Genomic DNA, 18,348 nt, shown 5'->3' on the forward strand with positions numbered 1-18,348 from the left:
TGGGAACTGTAGTTCTGTGTGAGAGAGTCCTCGCCGAACTACAGCTCCCAGATTTCTTTAGGGAAAAGCCGGCTTCGAACCTTTCTACATTACTAGCCCAACATCATACGCTGCTATTTCAGGAACTAAAAACAGGAGTACGATTAGAATGGAAATTTATCTGGACTGCGGTCCTAGTGGGCTATTGCGAAGTCTGGCTAATGAGGTTGACCAGACCAGAGCTCATTCGCCTAGTCTTTAATTCGTTAGCCTCCCACTTTATCCGCGGTAAACCCTACTAAAATCAATGGAATGCTCATATAAACGCGCATTTCATTTAATCCATTGTATCCTGCCTTTCTCCCCAAGGTGGGTGGACCCAAGCAGCTTATATCATTCTCTCTCCTCCATTTCATCCTTGCAACCTGCAAAGTCGGCCAGGTCGAGAGAATGTCGCTGGCCCAAAGTCATCCAGCCACCTTTCATGGCCGAGTGGGGATTCGAACCAGGTCTCTCACAGAGCCGGCCCTGAGATTGTGGTCACACTCACTAAACAATGCACTTCCAATCCGCTTTCCACGCACTTTCCAACAGGATTTTACTGTGTAAACTGGCAAAATTCAGTTGGAAAGTGCATTATTTCATGTGCGTGATCACAGCCTGTCACTCTTAACCACTACACCACATCGCCTCTTCAGCTTTGCGACGCCCCCTTCCTAATGCAGGCAGGACTCCTCTCCCTTAGGCCTAGGAGAGCCCCAAGACGAAAGGGCTTTTGAAGACGCTGAAATGACGCCCCCCCCATAAGGCTAGGGGGGGGGGGGGGGGCTACCGGTGTGGTTTAGAGTCTCGCGGTCCGCGGTCCTCAAGGGCAGGCCCAGTTTTATGAGGCTATAGAGACAGCCTTTTGTATGGCTTGGGACCCCCCGAGGGGTTCGCCCTTCGTTATTTCTCGGGATCCTCCTCCGTCTGGTCTTTTGATGTTCCTCTGCTCCGGCTTCCTTTGCTCTGCCCCTTTGATCTCTGGAATGGGCAACCCGGCCTTCTCCAACCAAGTCCCTCTCTCCACGTTGCTTGTAAGAGCTTCTCCCCCCTCCATACCCTTCCAGTCTATTGCGCTCTTCCCCGGTCGGTCTATGGCGCTTCTTGTCTCTTCCAAAGGAGGTGATTAAAAGGAATTGCAGCACACAGGCCTCCAGACGATCTTTCATCCGCCTCTTTTCAGGGTTCATCTTCCACAGTCATGCCACAAGTGCTCGCTCCGGCTTGACCTTCTGCGCTCCTCCAGCGCCCTTCCTTTTCTTTTGACCGACCCCTGCGCGGATCTCTCCGAGTCTCCTGTCTCCAAGCTCAGATCCGGCACTCTCGGGGGGTTGTCGGTCAGTTTCTCCTTGCAGCTGTAGACGGCGGCCCTTCGGTGATTCGACACCCGGCGATCCCCTTCAGATCGCAATGCCTACTTATGAGAGATCTTTAAAAAGGTAAAGGTAGTCCTCTGTGCAAACACCAGTGTTTCCGACTCTGGGGTGACGTCGACGTTTTCTCGGCAGACTTTTTACAGGGTGGTTTGCCATTGCCTTCCCCAGTCATTTGCACTTTCCCCCCAGCAAGCTGGGCACTCATTTTACCGACCTCGGAAGGATGGAAGGCTGAGTCAATCTTGAACCAGCTACCTGAACCAGCTTCCGCCGGGATCGAACTCAGGTCGTGTGAGCAGAGCTTGGACTGCAGTACTGCAGCTTTACCACTCTGCGCCATGGGACTGCTACCCTGAGTGATCTTTAGGGGATCACTTTTAGATCCTAATGCTCACTTGGAATGCAAAGCTGGGGCACCCCCTTGCCAACATATGAGCTGGTTCCGATTCCCCCATACACAAACCCCGCCCTCCCCCCCCCCCCAAACTATGACGGCGTCCCTGGGCCCGTCTGGAAAAGTTTTCCTGGAGTCAGGATATCTGTATTTATAACATGAGCAAACTAACTTCCCACCTCTGAAAAAGACATGCGCCCTTCACGAACAATGATGAATCAATGGAACCTCCACGGTCAGGGGCGGGATACCCGCGCGGGCCGCCAGGGAGAGCCCCTCGATCGTCCTTCCCTTTGTCACGGCCTGTCGCCACTGGAATACGTACAATTTGCCTAGGGCTTTTTTTTTTTTTTTAGCAGGAGCTCCTTTGTATATTAGGCCACACACCCTTGATGTAGCCAATCCTCCAAGAGCTTACAGGGCTCTTCTTATAGGGCCTACTGTAAGCTCTTGGAGGATTGGCTACATCCATGGAGTGTGGCCTAGTATGCAAAGGAGTTCCTGCTACAAAAAAAGCCTTGAGTTTACCTCGCCAAAGCAATTGTGGATTAAGCAAAATGAATTTCCAGCGTGCCTCCCCCCACCCCCCCGCAGCCTGGCTCGTTCCACGGGAAACACAACATGGGTGATGGAATCTCTCACACACACACCAAAACCTACCGCTGGTTAACGTCTGTAGCATTACTCGGATCTTATTAAGACATGCTTGCAATAAAGGAAAGACGTGTGACCTTCCAAAGGGGCTAGGAATTCCCAGGCTGTGATCACACCCGCACATTACATAATGCACTTTCAATCCACTTTCAATGCGCTTTCCAACTTGATTTTACCAGTTCACACATTCAATGCAGTCGGAAAGTGCATTGAAAGTACATTATTTAATGTGCGCGGTCGCAGTATCAGTCTAACCTCCTAAACCTAACTTCCTGCCCTGATATTTGCTTCCCTCACCGCGTGAGCCCTGCGGCATAGTGGCCAGGCAGTCGGAGTAGGCTCTGGCGAGACCCAAGTTCAAACCCCCACTCTGCCATGGAAACTTGCTGGGAGACCTTGGGCAGGTCACACAGTCTTATCGTAGCCTAACCTACCTCACAAGGTCGTTGTAAGGAGGAAAGGAAGGAAGGAAGGAAGAGCCAGGTGGAAGGCAAGTGGTTTGGCGTCCCCATTAGGGGGGGGGGGGGTGTAAATAAATACGGATGCCTTAGCTCCTGCCTCAGAATCATGTCCCTTGCTGCTCAGAACAAACAAGGAGTCAAGTTGCACCTTTAAGACCAGGAAGTTTTATTCAGAATGTAAGCTTTCGTGTGCCCTAAGGACACTTCATCAGACGAGGAATCAGGTACGGTTTGGTACTTAAGTGTGCTTAGAGCACACGAAAGCTTACATTCTGAATATAACTTTGTTGGTCTTAAAGGTGCACTTGACTCCTTCTTTGTTCTACTGCTTCAGGCCAACACGGCTGCCCACCTGGATCTAAGTTTACTCAGAGACAAGTTATGTGGAGCCGCAGTGGGCCAGCAGAACCCTGAACATTGTTTACTTAGTAGAGAAGAGCAAGAATTCAGTAGCACCTTAAAGATTAACAACATTTGCGGCAGGGTATGAGATTTCCTGAGTCGCTGCTCGTTTTCCCCTTACTTTGCTTAGAGACAGGTCTGCGTTCAATTGCATTTATCCCCCAGTAACTGTGTTTAGGATTACAGCCCTATTCTAGCAGGCAAGCTAACATTGCCATCCTAAGAAGAATCATGTTCTTCTAATTCCATTGTCTTCTGCTAGGATGGCGCTGTCTGAATAAATCTACGCAGTTTAAGGGACAATTCTAAGCAGGTCTACTCAGAAGGAAGTCCAATGTTATTCAGTGGCACTTACTCCCAGGAAAGTGTCTTTAAAAGACTGTGGTGGCTGAAAGCATCCTCAGACCCTAGCTGATTTATGGCGTTTTCAAGGCAAGACGCGGTCAGAGGTGGTTTGCCCTTATCTATCTCCACGTCAGGAGCCGGGTAGACCTTGGAGGTCTCCCATCCCAATTCTAGCCAGGGTCGACCCTGTTTAGCTCCCGAGATCAGAAGAGATGGGGCTCTCCTGGGCTGCTGCTCTAATGAAATGGAAGTACATGTTTCAATGCTACAACGTAACATTACACTGGAACGAAGCCAAACAGAGAGACCAAATACTCCTGGGATTTTTCAGCACTTCCCTATTTTACTCCAGTCGCTGCGGGTTCTCTAGGAAAAGCAGCAGATGTCCAGCATTTTGATCCTAGACTGACTCATTAGGCTTGAAGGCTGAGATTCAAACCGGCAGGTACGCCAGAAAAGTAAGTTCTATTGAAATCTGTTGGCTTGCTTTCCAGCTTTGGAATCCAGGTGCCATTTTTTAAAATGAATAGCAGGTAGATTTATTGTAAAACTCGCCAAGGGATCAGCTTCCTGTCTGCTTTGGATCGTCTTTCCATTAATCCAGATTGACTTTAACTAGATTTGATTATACTCAGATATAAAAAGCCTGGGTTGCCAACCTCCAGGTGGGAGCTGGAGACCTCCTGGAATTACAACTTTCTTTCAGACGACACAACTCACTCATTGGTTTATTTGTTTTTTAAAAAATATTCCACTTTTCCTCGAGACATGACTGCTTTGGAAAGTGGAGTGCTGGGCATTTCTGCACACAATCTGCCAGACTCCTCTACCTTTGGCACAGACCTTTTCCAGGCCAGACGTGTCTGAAGGGCTTCAGCAGTTCTGGTTTGCTCGCCAGGGAACCATTTTTCAAAACCTTGTAATTTTTCACCTGAGGATTTTCCCACCTTCCCTCTCTCCTCGACCACATGAAGGAGGGCTCCCTCCCCCGGCCCATTTGCCTTATTTCCTCCGCTTTGTGGTTTCGCGGCATTAAGCCTCTTGCCAATTTCCACTGCACGCCTTCCTCTTGAACTGCTTGGGTTGGTGCAAAGGAGCCGAACTGACTGCTTCCGGGCTTCATTTGCGCTGGCATTTTGATCGCCACCCTCTTCCGCACCCTTTTCTGCCTAAAGCCTCGTGATTACTTAACGCCTGCAGCTTTGCCAGTCCCCTAGCGGTGGGCCCCAAGTATCAAGGACATCCTTTTCAAAACAAAACAAAATAAACACACCACACACCCTGCTTTCACGAAGGGCTCCTTCCAAGTTAGAGACACCTGCCAGAGCTCCGATTTTCAAAATCCTGATGCTTTTGGTGGTTGGTGGAGGATGAACCCCAACAGCAATTTGCTATTCTAGGGTTCAGGGCAGGAAAACAAGACCGCTAGTAGGTCTCTGAACATGTGTGGAGTGTTTTCCTTAGTGAAGGAGTTAACAAGAAGTCAGGACATATTTGAGGGGACGAGGGAAGCTTCTAGAACAGAGAAAATAAGCAACGGTGAGATGGAAAGAAAATAGCAAATGCCCGTCTTGCGCTGTTTCCTTATTTGGAGAACTGACCGTGACCCTGGCAGGCTATCTAGGCTATGCCTCTCCTCTTGAAAAGCATCATAGGTTCAGCTCAACCAGTAGGGCTCTAACCTGGTCTTTACTGAACCAGGGAATCTGTGTCTGGATTGGCCCAATTCAGACTGCAGGGGGAGGCTCACGTGACTACATATAAAATAAAGAACACACAGAAAGTTGAACTGTTCGTTCAGGGGTTCTAGGCTGATTTTCTCCTGAATGGGTATTTTTCTAAGCGCAGAAGGGGAGTTTGGGGAGCACTCGTGTGCCCCCCTGTGCAGTCTCAAATGATACAGCCCAGACGTGAAGGAACACCTCCTTGAGAGCTGAGCTGTAGCACTATGATGTGGTGAGGAATTAGCCAAGCTGGGGGCTGGACCACAGATTTAAGGAAGTAGAACCCCAGGCTCTCTGGTCAATAATGACTGTGCCACACTGTAAAAACCAGGGTGATGTAGCAGTAAAGAGCATTAAACTAGTTTCTGGAAGACCCAGGTTCAAACCCCCACATGCCATGGAAGTTACCTGGGTGATCTAGCTTCAGTCACCGTCTCTTATCCTAATCTACCTCACAGGTTTGTTGTGACAATAAGATGAAGGAGAGAAGAACACTTTGTGTCCCCATGGGGGAGAAAGGCAGGGTATAAATGACTTAGACAAATGAATGAATGAATGAATGAATGAATGAATGAATGAATGAATGAATGAAGATCCCAGACCTGCAGGAGAGAAATGCAGGGTATAAATGACTTTAAAAGATGAATGAATGAATATCTGCATATCGGAATGATGATCCCAGGCCCCCCTTCCCCCTGGGACCTTTGCTGTAACACAGATGTCCAGTACAGGAAGAGAAGCTGTGATGACCATCAGTTATTGCTGAGATCTCTTCACAGCTAAGTCCTCCTATCTGTCCAGGATTGTGTTTGGGATCAATAACACAGATACAAAGAAGAGTTGGTTTTTATACCCTGCTTTTCTCTACCATAAGGACAGGTTCTAGGATGTATAACAATTTGCAGTCAACCGGAAGAAGAATACCTTGAGAGCAACAAGAAAGGAGGTCTGAAACTTCAGCACAGAGGCTGACCAAGCACATCTGAATGCTTCAGATCAGGGGTGGCCAAACATAAGACCCACATAGAATAAACGTCAGATGTCTGAGAGCCGCAAGACATGAACATCAGATGTTTGAGAGCCAAAAGACAGAAGGAAGGAAGGAAGGAAGGAAGGAAGGAAGGAAGGAAGGAAGGAAGGAAGGAAGGAAGGAAGGAAGGAAGGAAGGAGGGAGGGAGGGAGGGAAATAGATGGGGGATGGAGGAGAGTGAGGTGGAAAGAAAGCAACTTTAACTCTAAATACATTCTCCAAGCTGCTGGCTGGCTTGGCTTGCAGAAGTGATATAAAGAGACAAATGCCTTATTCAAGCCAGCCAACAGGGTGGTGGGGGCTTCAAGAACCACATAATGTGTGTGAAAGAGCCACATGTGGCTCCTGAGTCACAGTTTGGCCACTCCTGCTTCAGGTGCTAGTATAAACCCTATTGAAATGAAACAGGCAGGAAGAGATGGTGTAAATCCTATTCCTTCAGCTTCTAGCATCCCTGGAAAAAGTCTTTAGCAGAGCACCTTGTAACCTGCTGTCAAAGTCTAGGTGGGGACCTCTCCCATAGCCATTGGGCTTTCCCCTTCATTCACACTTACTCTGAAGTACACATGAAGTTGCCTTATAATGAATTAGACTAGGGGTGCCAAACTGTGGTTTGGGAACCACATATGGCTCCTTCTCACATATCGTGTGGCTCTGGAAGCCCCCACTGCCCTGTTGGCTAGCTTAGAGAAGGCATTTAAATCACTTCTCAAAGTCAAGCTAGTCGGCAGCTTGGAGAATGCATTTAAAGTTAAAGTTGTTTTATTCCCACCTCCGTCCTATTTGCTTTCCTCCCTCCCCCCTGTCTTGCAGCTCTCAAACATCTGATGGTCATGCCTTGAGGCTCTCAGACATCTAATGTCCACTTATCGCGGCTCTCATACATCTAATGTTCTTGTATTGCAGCTCTCAGACATCTGCATTTATTCTTTGTGGCTCTTATGTTAGGCAAGTTTGGCCACCACTGAATTAGACCATGAGTCTAAGGACAGCGTCGTCTACTCAGACCAGCAGCAGTTCTCCAGGGTCTCAGGAAGAGGTCTCACCTGATCGTTTCCACTGGAGACTTGGGACCTTCTGCATGCCAAGCAGATGTTCCAACTGAACTATGGCCTCTCCCCAATGAATAAATCCCAAAGAGTTCGGTTGAATGTTTTCTTGGGATTAAGCTGCTTGGTGGGTCTGGAAATAGGTAGGGTTATTAGACTCTTTTGAAACTTTCTTTTGAGTCTTTATGGAACTTCTTGGGCCAAGTGTGAATGCTATCCAGGCCAGCTAGATAACAATACAGTATACACACACCCTGGCCTATATTATTCTTGTGGACATATATTTTGAATTTAATTTATAAACTATTTAAATTTCATGCATGAAGACGCCCCTGGAACCCGGTATGCTAGACTTCTTTTGGGAGAATGGTAATAGGGACCGTGAAGATGCCCTCTTCCACACACCTCTTGTTCAGTACCATTTGGATTAAGCTGAATTTCATTTTCACTCCAGTCAAGTGTCTCTGATGAAATATTCCACCCAGACCTAAACACCATCAGCCAGTCTGTCAGTCACTAAACAGTCATATTTAAATGGACTTTAATACAAGGTTATCAACTTTGAAGGGTCCTTGTCGTTTGGCAATGACCTGTCATATCACAGGGCCTCCGTACAGTGTCCTGATCTGAACCCATGCCCCAGAAGATCTGTCTAAGGCTGTGATCACACACAAGCGCAATAATGCACTTCAATGCACCTTCAATGCACTTTCCAATTAGATTTTACTGTGTGAACTGGCAAAATCAAGTTGGAAAGTGCATTGAAAATGGGCTGAAAGTGCATTATTTAATGTGTGTGATTGCAGTCACCTTTTTGCTTTAGGGGGTTGCTTGTGTGTGTGTGGGGGGTTGTTTCTGATTTTCTGTCTTAGATTTATCTATTTTTTGAGTCAGTTACCGCTCCTGGTAAATCGGAATGTACAAGGGGAAAAAGAGAGAGAGATGCAACCACCCTCCCAGCTCTAACCCCCATATCAGGTCTTTTGAGCCACCTTTTCAAAACAGAGCGGATCAAAGACAGCCTGCCTTCTAGGGGATTTATGCCTCAGGATTGCCAAAACAGCTTCGTATAAAACAAAAGGTGGTTTGAGAGAAATTTTCAACAAAATGGGTGCTGGGCTACTTTCCCAACCCTGAGTATAGAATCAGATCGTTTAAAACGGAAGCACTTTGATGGAGCGAATATAGACTTCATTCTGATACACCTGGCATGGAAATGAATCCACTCCTTGTGAAAGTCTCTTCGCTTTCCGTAGCTCTTACTTTCAAAGTCTGGATCCAGTGGCACCCTTAAGACCAAGAAAGTCAAATTCTGGGTATAAGCTTTGGTGTGCATGGTCTCTGAAGAAGCGTGGGTGCACAGGGAAGTTTATACCCAGAATTAAACTTTCTTTGTCTTAAAGGTGCCACAGGTCTCAAACTTTGTTCTGTCTGCTTCAGAACGACATGGCTACCCCACCTGACTCTGTCTTACTTTCAAGTAATGCGTCTAGGACGGAAAGGGAGACTTTAGGCTCAAATAAAGGCCAACCATTTAGAACTGGATTGTGAGCCATTGTGTGTGTGTGGGGGGGGGGGGCGCGAAACACACAGAGGCTGTGATCACACACACTTAAATAGTGCACTTTCAATCCCCTTTCAGTGCACTTTCCAACTGGATTTTGCCAGTTCACACAGTAAAATCCAGTTGGAAAGTGCACCAAAAGTGGATTGAAAGCGCATGATTTAGTATGTGTGATTGCAGCCAGAAGATCCCAGTCTGGGTCTCCCTGCGTTTCACTCTTTCAAGAGAAGACGAAAGGTGCTATTGGATTACAACTGTGTCATATTTGGCGAAGCGTTTGTAGTGATTCCTGAGGCCAGCGTATTCAGCCCGGGCTTCCACTTGCGGCCAGGGCAGAAGCAACGCCACGCCAATGCGCTTCCCTGGAGGGGATTCAGCCCGGTTCAAACGTGGGATAATTTTGGTAAATCATTTTCCTGAGCTTATGAGATCGTCTGCATGGGAAGGGAAAAGAGGGCGGAGTCTTCGGCATTGCATTTACGCTTCCCCCTTTTTTTCTTTTTAATTCCAAATGTATTGATTGATTGATTTAAAAAAAAAAAACACATTTGACATTGTCACGAAGGTTGTCCATCAGACTGAACGAAACAGAGAATAGAGTTCGCACAAATGCTAACTCTCCAAAGGTTCCCCCTCCCCTCCAATCACATGCAAAGGGGGAAAGGGGTCGATTCCTGCACAGGGAAAACTCCCTTCCTGTGTTCGGAATGAATCTCATCAAAGCTGCGTGGCTCAACCGCCCCGCCTCCTCTCCCTCAGAGCCCCCCCCCCTTCCTCACACCAGACGGCTTTTATTGTTTTATGACAGTGCCCCTTGGCAGCTATCGAAGCCTGGGGGGGGGGAGGAGCGTGGGATGTGTGGTCAACCGCTTTGCCCCTTTTAAGAAGTCTAGCACCCTTTCCTGTGCTTGGAAACAGTTTGGCCGCTTGCAAAGCCCCCTCCCCCGAATCCCTATTGGGAACGAAACTCTCCACCAAGCCACGATCCCCCCCCCCCTCACAGCCTCCACTAGCATTCAGAGGTAGACCGTGGAGGTTTAACCAGCGGTTATACCCAATGCTCCCTTTAAGCTGTGGAGTCTTGTGAGCAAAAATTCTACTTCCTGAGCGACTGGCATTAAAGTTGTGAGCTGCTGCATCAATGAGTTTGCTATGGGGCCGTTTTTCCTGAGCTAGGACAGAAATGTGCGAGACAGAGGCTAAGAAACCGTGAGGTAACTCTCACTAACTCAGCTTAGAGGGGACGCTGGTTATACCTGTCTTTTCCCTCTGACCGGCCCAAACTAAGAAACATTTTAGGAAACAGCCAACGAGCAACCCTTTCCTTGTGACATTTCCCCAACCGTTTCTCCCGCAGCTTTGAGCGGGATTGTTCTCCAGGCAAAGCGACGGCCGGTGGTCGTGTGGCTGCGAAAGCGCACCGCTCCCGACGAAAGGGCGAGGGGAGGGGGGACTGTGAGGGTCTCCTAAACCTGACGGCCTTTCATGTCGCTCTCGACCTCTCTTTGCCCCCTCCCCGTCCCCCTCTCTCCCCCACCCCTTCCGCATCCATATTCATTCAGATAAACTTGGAATCGGTACTCACTCACAGCGGAATTCACACGTTCCTTTCCTCAAAAGCAATCAAGGGGCGAGCGCGCAAAGTCCCCTTTTGGCCGCTTTTCGGGCACCACCAAACTAGGCTGAAAACGCTACACCCGCTGCCTGCCCCCGGCGCATCACCCCAGCTATTTTGGACTACTTTAAATTTCATAGAACGCAGCCCCTTTTCGCCCCTTTTTTCTCCTTCCCCCTCCCCTCTTTCTCCTTTCCTTCCAGGCCCCCTCTTTATTTAAGTGAATAAAAGTTTAAAGCCGGAGGTTATTTATTGTTTCGCCCAGATAGACCCTGAGTGGCTCTTTCGGAGCACGTGATCCCAATAAACTTTGTTTTATGGCTTGAGAGTTGACAAGCCAAAATATAATTCCCACCATAAATTAGTTTAAGAGCATACAAGTGCAGACGCTTGACTTCCTTGAAGCAGTGACAAGGGGAACCTTGGGCAAAGGAGCTTTTCTGCCTGGAAACCCCAGCGCCAAGACACCTTTTCCCCTTCTTCCCGGTTCTTTCGCTGGGAAACCCTACAGTAAGTCTCTTTCTGTGTGTGCGCCGATCTCTTTCTTCCATGAGCGAGGGATCCAAATCCAGGGGGAAGCCCTGCGATTTTATGTTGCATCGGGTAATTTTCATCCGGCTCTATTCCGTCCGGGTTTCCGTGGGAAGAGTTGTCAGGAGAGCCGTTTTTCCAGGTTGGAAGCTAAGGTTTGAAGCCGGAAAAGACTGAGTTGGCGAAGGGTTCCCTCTTCTCCTTGTTGTCTGTGTTCGGCTCGAAGGGAATGGAGGGAGGAGAGACCCTTCCAGAAGAGATTAACCTGGCCGCTGTTTGCGTTTAGAACGAGCCTTTTCCTAGCTTGGCGCTGTCAAAAAAAAAGAAAGGAAAGGAAAGGAAAGGAAAGGAAAGGAAAGGAAAGGAAAGGAAAGGAAAGGAAAGGAAAGGAAAGGAAAGGAAAGGAAAGGAAAGGAAAGGAAAGGAAAGGAAAGGAAAGGAAAGGAAAGGAAAGGATGAATGGAGGAAAAGGAAACCTTGACAAATAAAATAAGCCTTGGTCGGCTTCTCTTCAAAGCAGTTTTCTTTTTTGAAAGAGCCCAAATACAGTGTGTGGTTAGAGGCACGTGGGCGATCCAGTCGCGCTTGTTTGTATCAGCAGAGAAGGGACAGAGAGAAGACGTATTTAAGTCAATATAATAAAACCGGCCTGCGGCTAGAGAGTTGATTCAACGGTAAGGTCTTTGTTGAAGCTACGGGAAGGTCTTTGAGGTTGTGGATCTTTCGATCCTGGCTGGGCAAAGGAAGTAGGACATAGTAGAGCATTCCCAAGCAGAAGTCCGTGGGTTTTCAAGGGCACCTCTCTGCTTGGGTGCAGAGGGCCACGTCCTTTCTCAGGTGCTGCGGTGCTCCGTGGAGGCAGGATGAGGTCCCAATTGAGATGGTTTGTGTCGGTGTCCGCGGGGCAGAAATCGGCGGTCAAAAAGACCTTCTGGGTCATGCAGTTTTTTCACTGAAAAGAGCAAATGAACTGCAATGCGTTGTTTTCCGTTTTGTTTTAGAGCCATAAACTATATTTTAAAAACTATGAAAGTGGGGGGGGGGGGTCATCTGTGTGCTTTTTTTTTTTTTTAAGTATGTTTTCATGATTGGTCGTGATGCTTCTATAAAGGCAGGCAAAGAGCACTGTCAAGTCTTCAAAAGATGATCTGATTTGACCTGAAATTATAACCATCCCCAACGTTCTTCTCGCAACAGGTGCGGGGCAATGGCTGCTCATCACCAGTAAGTGAACTTTTTTCTTGTTCTTATTTTGGAGGGAGGAGGGGGGCAAAATCGGCTGGGCTTCCACGTGTCACCTGGTTCTCTTCCCCCCATGTAACTGGCGAAGGAGAATGTGTTTGTTGAAGTTTCTGTCAGAATCTCTTTCAAGTTTTGGTGTCGCATCTGCAGGCCTCTGGGAGGCATCCCTTGACTTGGTGGCCCTCCTCCCCTTCCTGTCCCCGCTTCCAGATCGCAGCAAACGCGGATGGTACAGTTTTTCTAGGGAGATCATTGCAGGACTGAACAGGTGCAAGGTGTTATTCCCCCCTCCCATGCTTATAAGAATTCCCCAGCTAATGGGAAGGATTAGTGTGTGAAAAGGACAAAACTATGCAGCCGGCTGCCTGCGCAAACATCACCTCTATAGGAAGGGTGTGGAATTCCAAATCCAGTTACATTTGGTGGTCGCCTTCCTCAGCTTCTGGGAATAAACTAGTGTCCTAATGACGCTAATGATGTTTTGTTGTACATGTTGGTAGACCCCCCCCCCAAAAAAAAATCTTAAGTATTTCGGAAATAATGTCTTTGGTTTAGATGGAAACGTACAACCTATGTCAATGTCCTTAGGATCGCAGTGTCGGGGACTGGAATTATGTTATTGTAAGTTGTTGGGGTGATTCGGATTCCAGGAAGTCGTCCTGAGAAAGCCTGATAAGACATTGATAAGGAAGGAAGGGGACAGTGCTATCCTCAATACTGGTGGGGGAGGGGGGAGAAGAAAGAAAGAAAGAAAGAAAGAAAGAAAGAAAGAAAGAAAGAAAGAAAGAAAGAAAGAAAGAAAGAAAGAAAGAAAGAAAGAAAGATCCTGTCTTTTGCAAACATTTATGGAAACCAATTTTATTCTATTGCTTTACAATGTGGGAAGTCTTACTTTCCTAAAAAAACCCACCGCCTTTTTGTGTTAAGCATGCACTAAACCAGATTTTGTTCAGCAAAACTTCATCTCCTATTTTCCCCGCTCCCCTCCCCCCCCCCCCCTTTTGAATGCTATCTTTGCTAACCTGAAATTCCGGGCTGCTCTGTTCAACCTTGCTATCTAAAACAAAAATATCAATGTTGCTTCTAATTTTTAAAATAGCTCTGAAGCACTAAGAAGGGAGTAGGTTAACCACATTCCCCCCCCCCCCAAATCCCCTCTCTGTTCCTTGCTTTTGCTTGAGTTGTCTCCAAACAGCCCTCAAAATTTTCTCTTAAAAAAAAATTAAGCCACTAAAAGGGGAGGGCGGGAATCGCCCACTTTCCCTGTTTTATTTGAAAATGTCTCCTTTAAGCAGAAGCTTGGCCTGCTGATTATGACCTAGAATGCAATAAAAAAGAGGGCCCAACGGATCAAAAGCATTTGTACGGGCAGTTAAGCAGGAGGTGAATATTTAACGTTTTTGTCCATCAATAACTTCTTTGGCTTTGACCTGTCTGAGCGAGCCCGGCCATAAAGGTGAAACGCAGGTCACCGCGTCTAACAAATATGAAAATGTGCGACTCTGGCACAAGATATTGGGGAGATTTTTTTAAAAATTAAAAATTAGTTCCCTGATATTATCGACTTTTTCTGCTCAGTGAGGTCTGCACACCCCAATTCCCCAGTATAAAAAAAGTAGCATTTATTGTGGAACATGAAAAATGTATCTTCCTTTAGAGCTGGCTTCTCTGGCCCATTGACCTATTCAACGTTTCTGAAATCCTTATTCATCAAAAGAAGCCAGAGGGGGGGGGGGATCCTACATCCAACCTTCTCCCCCCATGCTTCTAATTAGAAATGATAATGCCTGTTCACCCCACCCCCCTCCAAATAGGTATGGGTTCAGCAATCTCATAAGAGATGCGCTGAATGTGGCTTTCTCCTGTTTCCTTCTCCAGCAGGGTATTTTTTTGTAACAAAAAAAGCAAAGGCCATTAAAAGGAAAACAAACAAGGAGAGACATTCCTTGTTTACTCACAGATCTTGAATGCCTTCCACAGTTTAGATATGTAAGCCCCACCCCGTTCGTCCCGATGTCTCTCGGTTAGAATAGCCGAGTGAAGGGAAAGGGCTGACCGCAAAGCAAGACAGAGAAACCGGGTCACCCACAATTCGTGAACTTTTGGACTCCTTCTCTGCGCTTCTGTCGACAAAGCAGAAATAATGAAACACTGGGATATGTTTGTAAATGATTTAGAATGACCTCGGGCCCTGCCCTTCACCACCCAGCCATCGCAAGAAAAACCAGAGGGTCCTTTTTAAAAAGAGAAGAATCTCCGTTAATCGGAGAAAGGTCTTTAAGACCGGGCGGCGGCATCAACCCAACATTAGGCTTTATTCGTTTTTCAGGTTAATTTTTCTCTTATAGCCTTATCGCTCAGGAGAGTTCTAAAATTATTATCATTTGGAATCATGAATATAGATTCCCCCCTCCCCCCATTTATTTACAAACTTAAAATTAGCCGAGATCTCATCTCGATAGGTAGTTAGCCACTGCCATTTAAATGCAATTTCATTTCTTTCTGCGCCTCTTTAAGTGATGAAACGTTGTTTGTAACCCACGCTGTCTGAAGACTCGTCGTTAGGAATCCTTCCAAAGCTCACTGTCACCCGGGAATAATATATTTACATTATATTGTTTGTGTTCCTATGAAATCATCACCTTCTTCGAATCCATAATTTCAGACCTTTCCCTCTACTGAGTAGGTTTGCGGTCCTCGGAAGAATATTAGAGGGATCCCAACGTTATGCTCACAGCTGCCTTTTGTTACCCTCAGTAGATGAAACCAGAATGTTTATTACGTTGTCTATATATACCCTGTAGAACCGAATTTGTGTGGTATTCACATAGTCACAGATTCGATTCTAGGGGAATATATGGTCGATGCAAAAACTTCACCTTTCTGCAAACGGTTAGACGCTTTAAAGGTAGAAGATCTCTAAAGATAATTTGCATGCTCATCCGAGGTTTCTGTTCAATGTCTAGGGCACACATCCCATCATAAAACTGTTCATTCAAATATAATTAGTATAAAGGACTGAGTGAGATAGTAATTGATCAGATCATGTTTTTTTTTTAAATGAAAACACAATAAACGGTGCCTAGAACAACTGTCTGGTATCAGAAATTCTTTTTTTCCATCCCAATTCCACAATTTCCTCCATATTTTTAGGGCACCTCTAAAATTAGCGCTTTGTCTATTTTACTTCTTCCGGAGGGGGTGGGGACATTGGCATTATCTTATTAACCCTATATTTTAAAAAGGCAAATTCATTTTTCTTCTAAAGTTGGAACTTATCGTCTTCGGAAGACCTCAAATGGTTGCTTTCTGGATGGCTTTTAAAAAGAAAAAAAACCCCAAAAACATTGTTTTAACTTTTGGGGAGTAAATTCGAAGCTAGTTACTCATTGTCTGATTTGATTCTGCCCAACTAGGTTCTGGTAACTTTTGGTTGACCCCAACAAAACAAAGGCAGGACAGCTCTATTGTGCCGTCATATTGCCCTCCCTTTTGATGTCTTCTGATTTCTGATCCGCTCTTTCTGAGTCCCCCCCCCCCTCCTCATGGCTGGCTTCCCTCCTCTGTATTCGCCTCCGCCTGCGCCCCTCCTCCGCCACCCCACGCTGGCTCCACCTAACCCACTAACATTTTCATAGGATTGGCAAAAAATTAGACGGAAGGGCATCAAAGGTTACAAAAAAAAGAAGTCGGCAGAGACAAAAGGCTTTGATTTACCTGCGGGATGAGGGCAGATGGATTTGGGAGGGGGCTGGGGAGGGGGTCAGTGTGACGGGCCTGGCTCGATGAATGGTGTTTTATGATATTCATATCTCCTTGGGAAGGGGAGGGAGTGGGGAGGCGACTCAGTTCGCGCGTTGGGTCCCTCGGATGATCTCCCCACCCCCACCCCGTGTATTATTTAGTGAAAATTTGTGGAAATTACGAGGTGCGCTCACAGATCCGGTGATCCACCTCTCCGCCCTCCGATTGGCCGAGGCGGTCACGTGGGCGCCCAACTTTATTCAGTTGACAGCAAGTAGGAGGGATTTGTGGCAGGGAGGAAAAAAAGACAACACGAGGAAAAATTAGTATTTCCCACCTCCCCGAAATTAATGGCCATGAGTTCCTACATGGTGAACTCCAAGTACGTGGACCCCAAATTCCCGCCGTGCGAGGAGTATCTGCAGGGCGGCTACCTGGGCGGCGAGCAGGGCGCCTCCGACTACTACGGCCCGCCGGCCGCGGGGGCGCAGGGCTCGGATTTCGCGCACCACCCTCAAGCGCTCTACCCGCGCGCCAACTACGCCCAGCCGCAGCAGCAGCCGCAGCAGCCCTTCGCCTGCGCCAATGGCCCCGGCGCGCCCGCCCTCCAGCCGCGGGGTCACGGGCAGGAGCCTTCCTCCGGCCACTTCCCCGGCCCGGCCGAGCACTGCCCGCCGCCGGCCCCGCCACCCCTGCCCGCTAGCAGAGCCTGCGGCCAGCGGGAGAATCTCAAGAGCCCCAACGGGGCAGCCGCAGCAGCAGCAGCGCTCAAGCAGCCGGCCGTGGTCTATCCCTGGATGAAGAAAGTCCACGTGAATTCGGGTAAGCATAAGGGCACCCCCACCCCACCCCGGCCCGGCCTTCTCTCCCCCTCTCCTCTTCCTCCTCCTCCTCTCCTTCTCCCCCACCCGGGAGAGATGCGGGGTTGGAAAGCGAGGTAGGCAATTACGCTCGCCATAAATTTTTATGGCTGATGGAATAGGCCCTTGGCCATGTGGCTGATGGCGTTGGGTGGGGGGGAGGCGCAGGAAGACTCCATTTCAGCGGGATATTGGAAAGCGCCCTGCCAATTTTGGGCGAGAGGGAGAAAGGAAGGAGGGAAGGAGAAAGAGAGAGGGAAAGAAAGAACATCCAGGGTTTTATGAGCAAAGGTAATAGGCATACAAAGCCACCACATGGCTTTGGGGGCCATCATGCTTTGGTCTGCTTGTGGAACGTCTGCTGAGAAAAAGGAAGCTTGAGTTTGTCAGTTGTTTGGGAGGTTGTTGTGAAGTCCTGCCTCTTATTTTATTTTTGTTCCCCTCCCCCCTCCCTCAGTGAACCCCAATTACACCGGCGGGGAGCCCAAGCGTTCCAGAACAGCTTACACGAGGCAGCAGGTCCTCGAACTGGAGAAGGAGTTCCACTTCAACCGCTACCTGACCAGGCGCCGCCGGATCGAGATCGCCCACACTTTGTGTCTCTCCGAACGCCAGATCAAAATCTGGTTCCAGAACCGGAGGATGAAGTGGAAGAAGGACCACAAGCTGCCCAACACCAAGGGCCGCTCCTCGGGGTCTTCCACTGCCTCCAGCCAGCGCTTACAGACGGTCTCGAAGGACCATCAGACGGACTTGATCGCTTTATAGGAGACGTGGGAATGGTCCGTTTCAGCCGGTTGATCCGGAGTTGAACTGTTCTGAGCAGCCAGGCACAGACACGCGCACTCTCTCCCTCCCACACACACCCGCACAAAACCTATCGGCTGCCCAAACGGACATTTGCCTGGCCCAGCTCAAGACCCCCGAAGTGGGCTCCGGGTCTTTGGAGGACAGGCCCAAAGACACTGTGGACTTCGTAGGAACTGAACAGCACAAGGACCGCTCAAACAAAACTGTGCATCCAGCTGGTGAGGAAACGATAGAGATATATAGAGAGAAATATTTTTATACGACTTTTCCTGTAGACATAAACAGGGTCCATTCCCCCCCCCCCCCTTGCAAACCAAACTGTTCAGCCTCCTATCCGGAGTCCGCAAGGGAAGGTTTCTGGGTTAGGGATTCTCTGGGTTAGGACGCTGCCATCTTTTGCTCTCCCCCCTCTCCAAACTCTGTGCCCTTCTGGGTTGGGCGTTTGGTTGGGTGAGCCTCCCCCCCCCCCACCTTCAACACAAGTCTGAGCAGAGAATTTCCTTCACCTTTCCCTGCTGCTTGACCT

The 18,348-nt window shown here is 48.2% G+C and overlaps 1 protein-coding gene across 1 annotated transcript; it reads left to right on the forward strand.

Moving 5' to 3' along the window:
* Positions 1 to 16,302: 16,302 nt before the first annotated feature.
* On the forward strand, positions 16,303 to 17,780 carry HOXD4 (homeobox D4). Its single transcript, XM_060257111.1, has 2 exons — positions 16,303 to 16,974; positions 17,470 to 17,780. The coding sequence occupies exons 1-2, from the start codon at positions 16,503 to 16,505 to the stop codon at positions 17,778 to 17,780; spliced, it is 783 nt and encodes a 260-aa protein (XP_060113094.1). The 5' UTR covers positions 16,303 to 16,502.
* Positions 17,781 to 18,348: the final 568 nt, after the last annotated feature.

Source organism: Heteronotia binoei, chromosome 16, assembly GCF_032191835.1.
Source record: "Heteronotia binoei isolate CCM8104 ecotype False Entrance Well chromosome 16, APGP_CSIRO_Hbin_v1, whole genome shotgun sequence".
In the NCBI taxonomy this organism is placed as follows: Eukaryota; Metazoa; Chordata; class Lepidosauria; order Squamata; family Gekkonidae; genus Heteronotia; species Heteronotia binoei.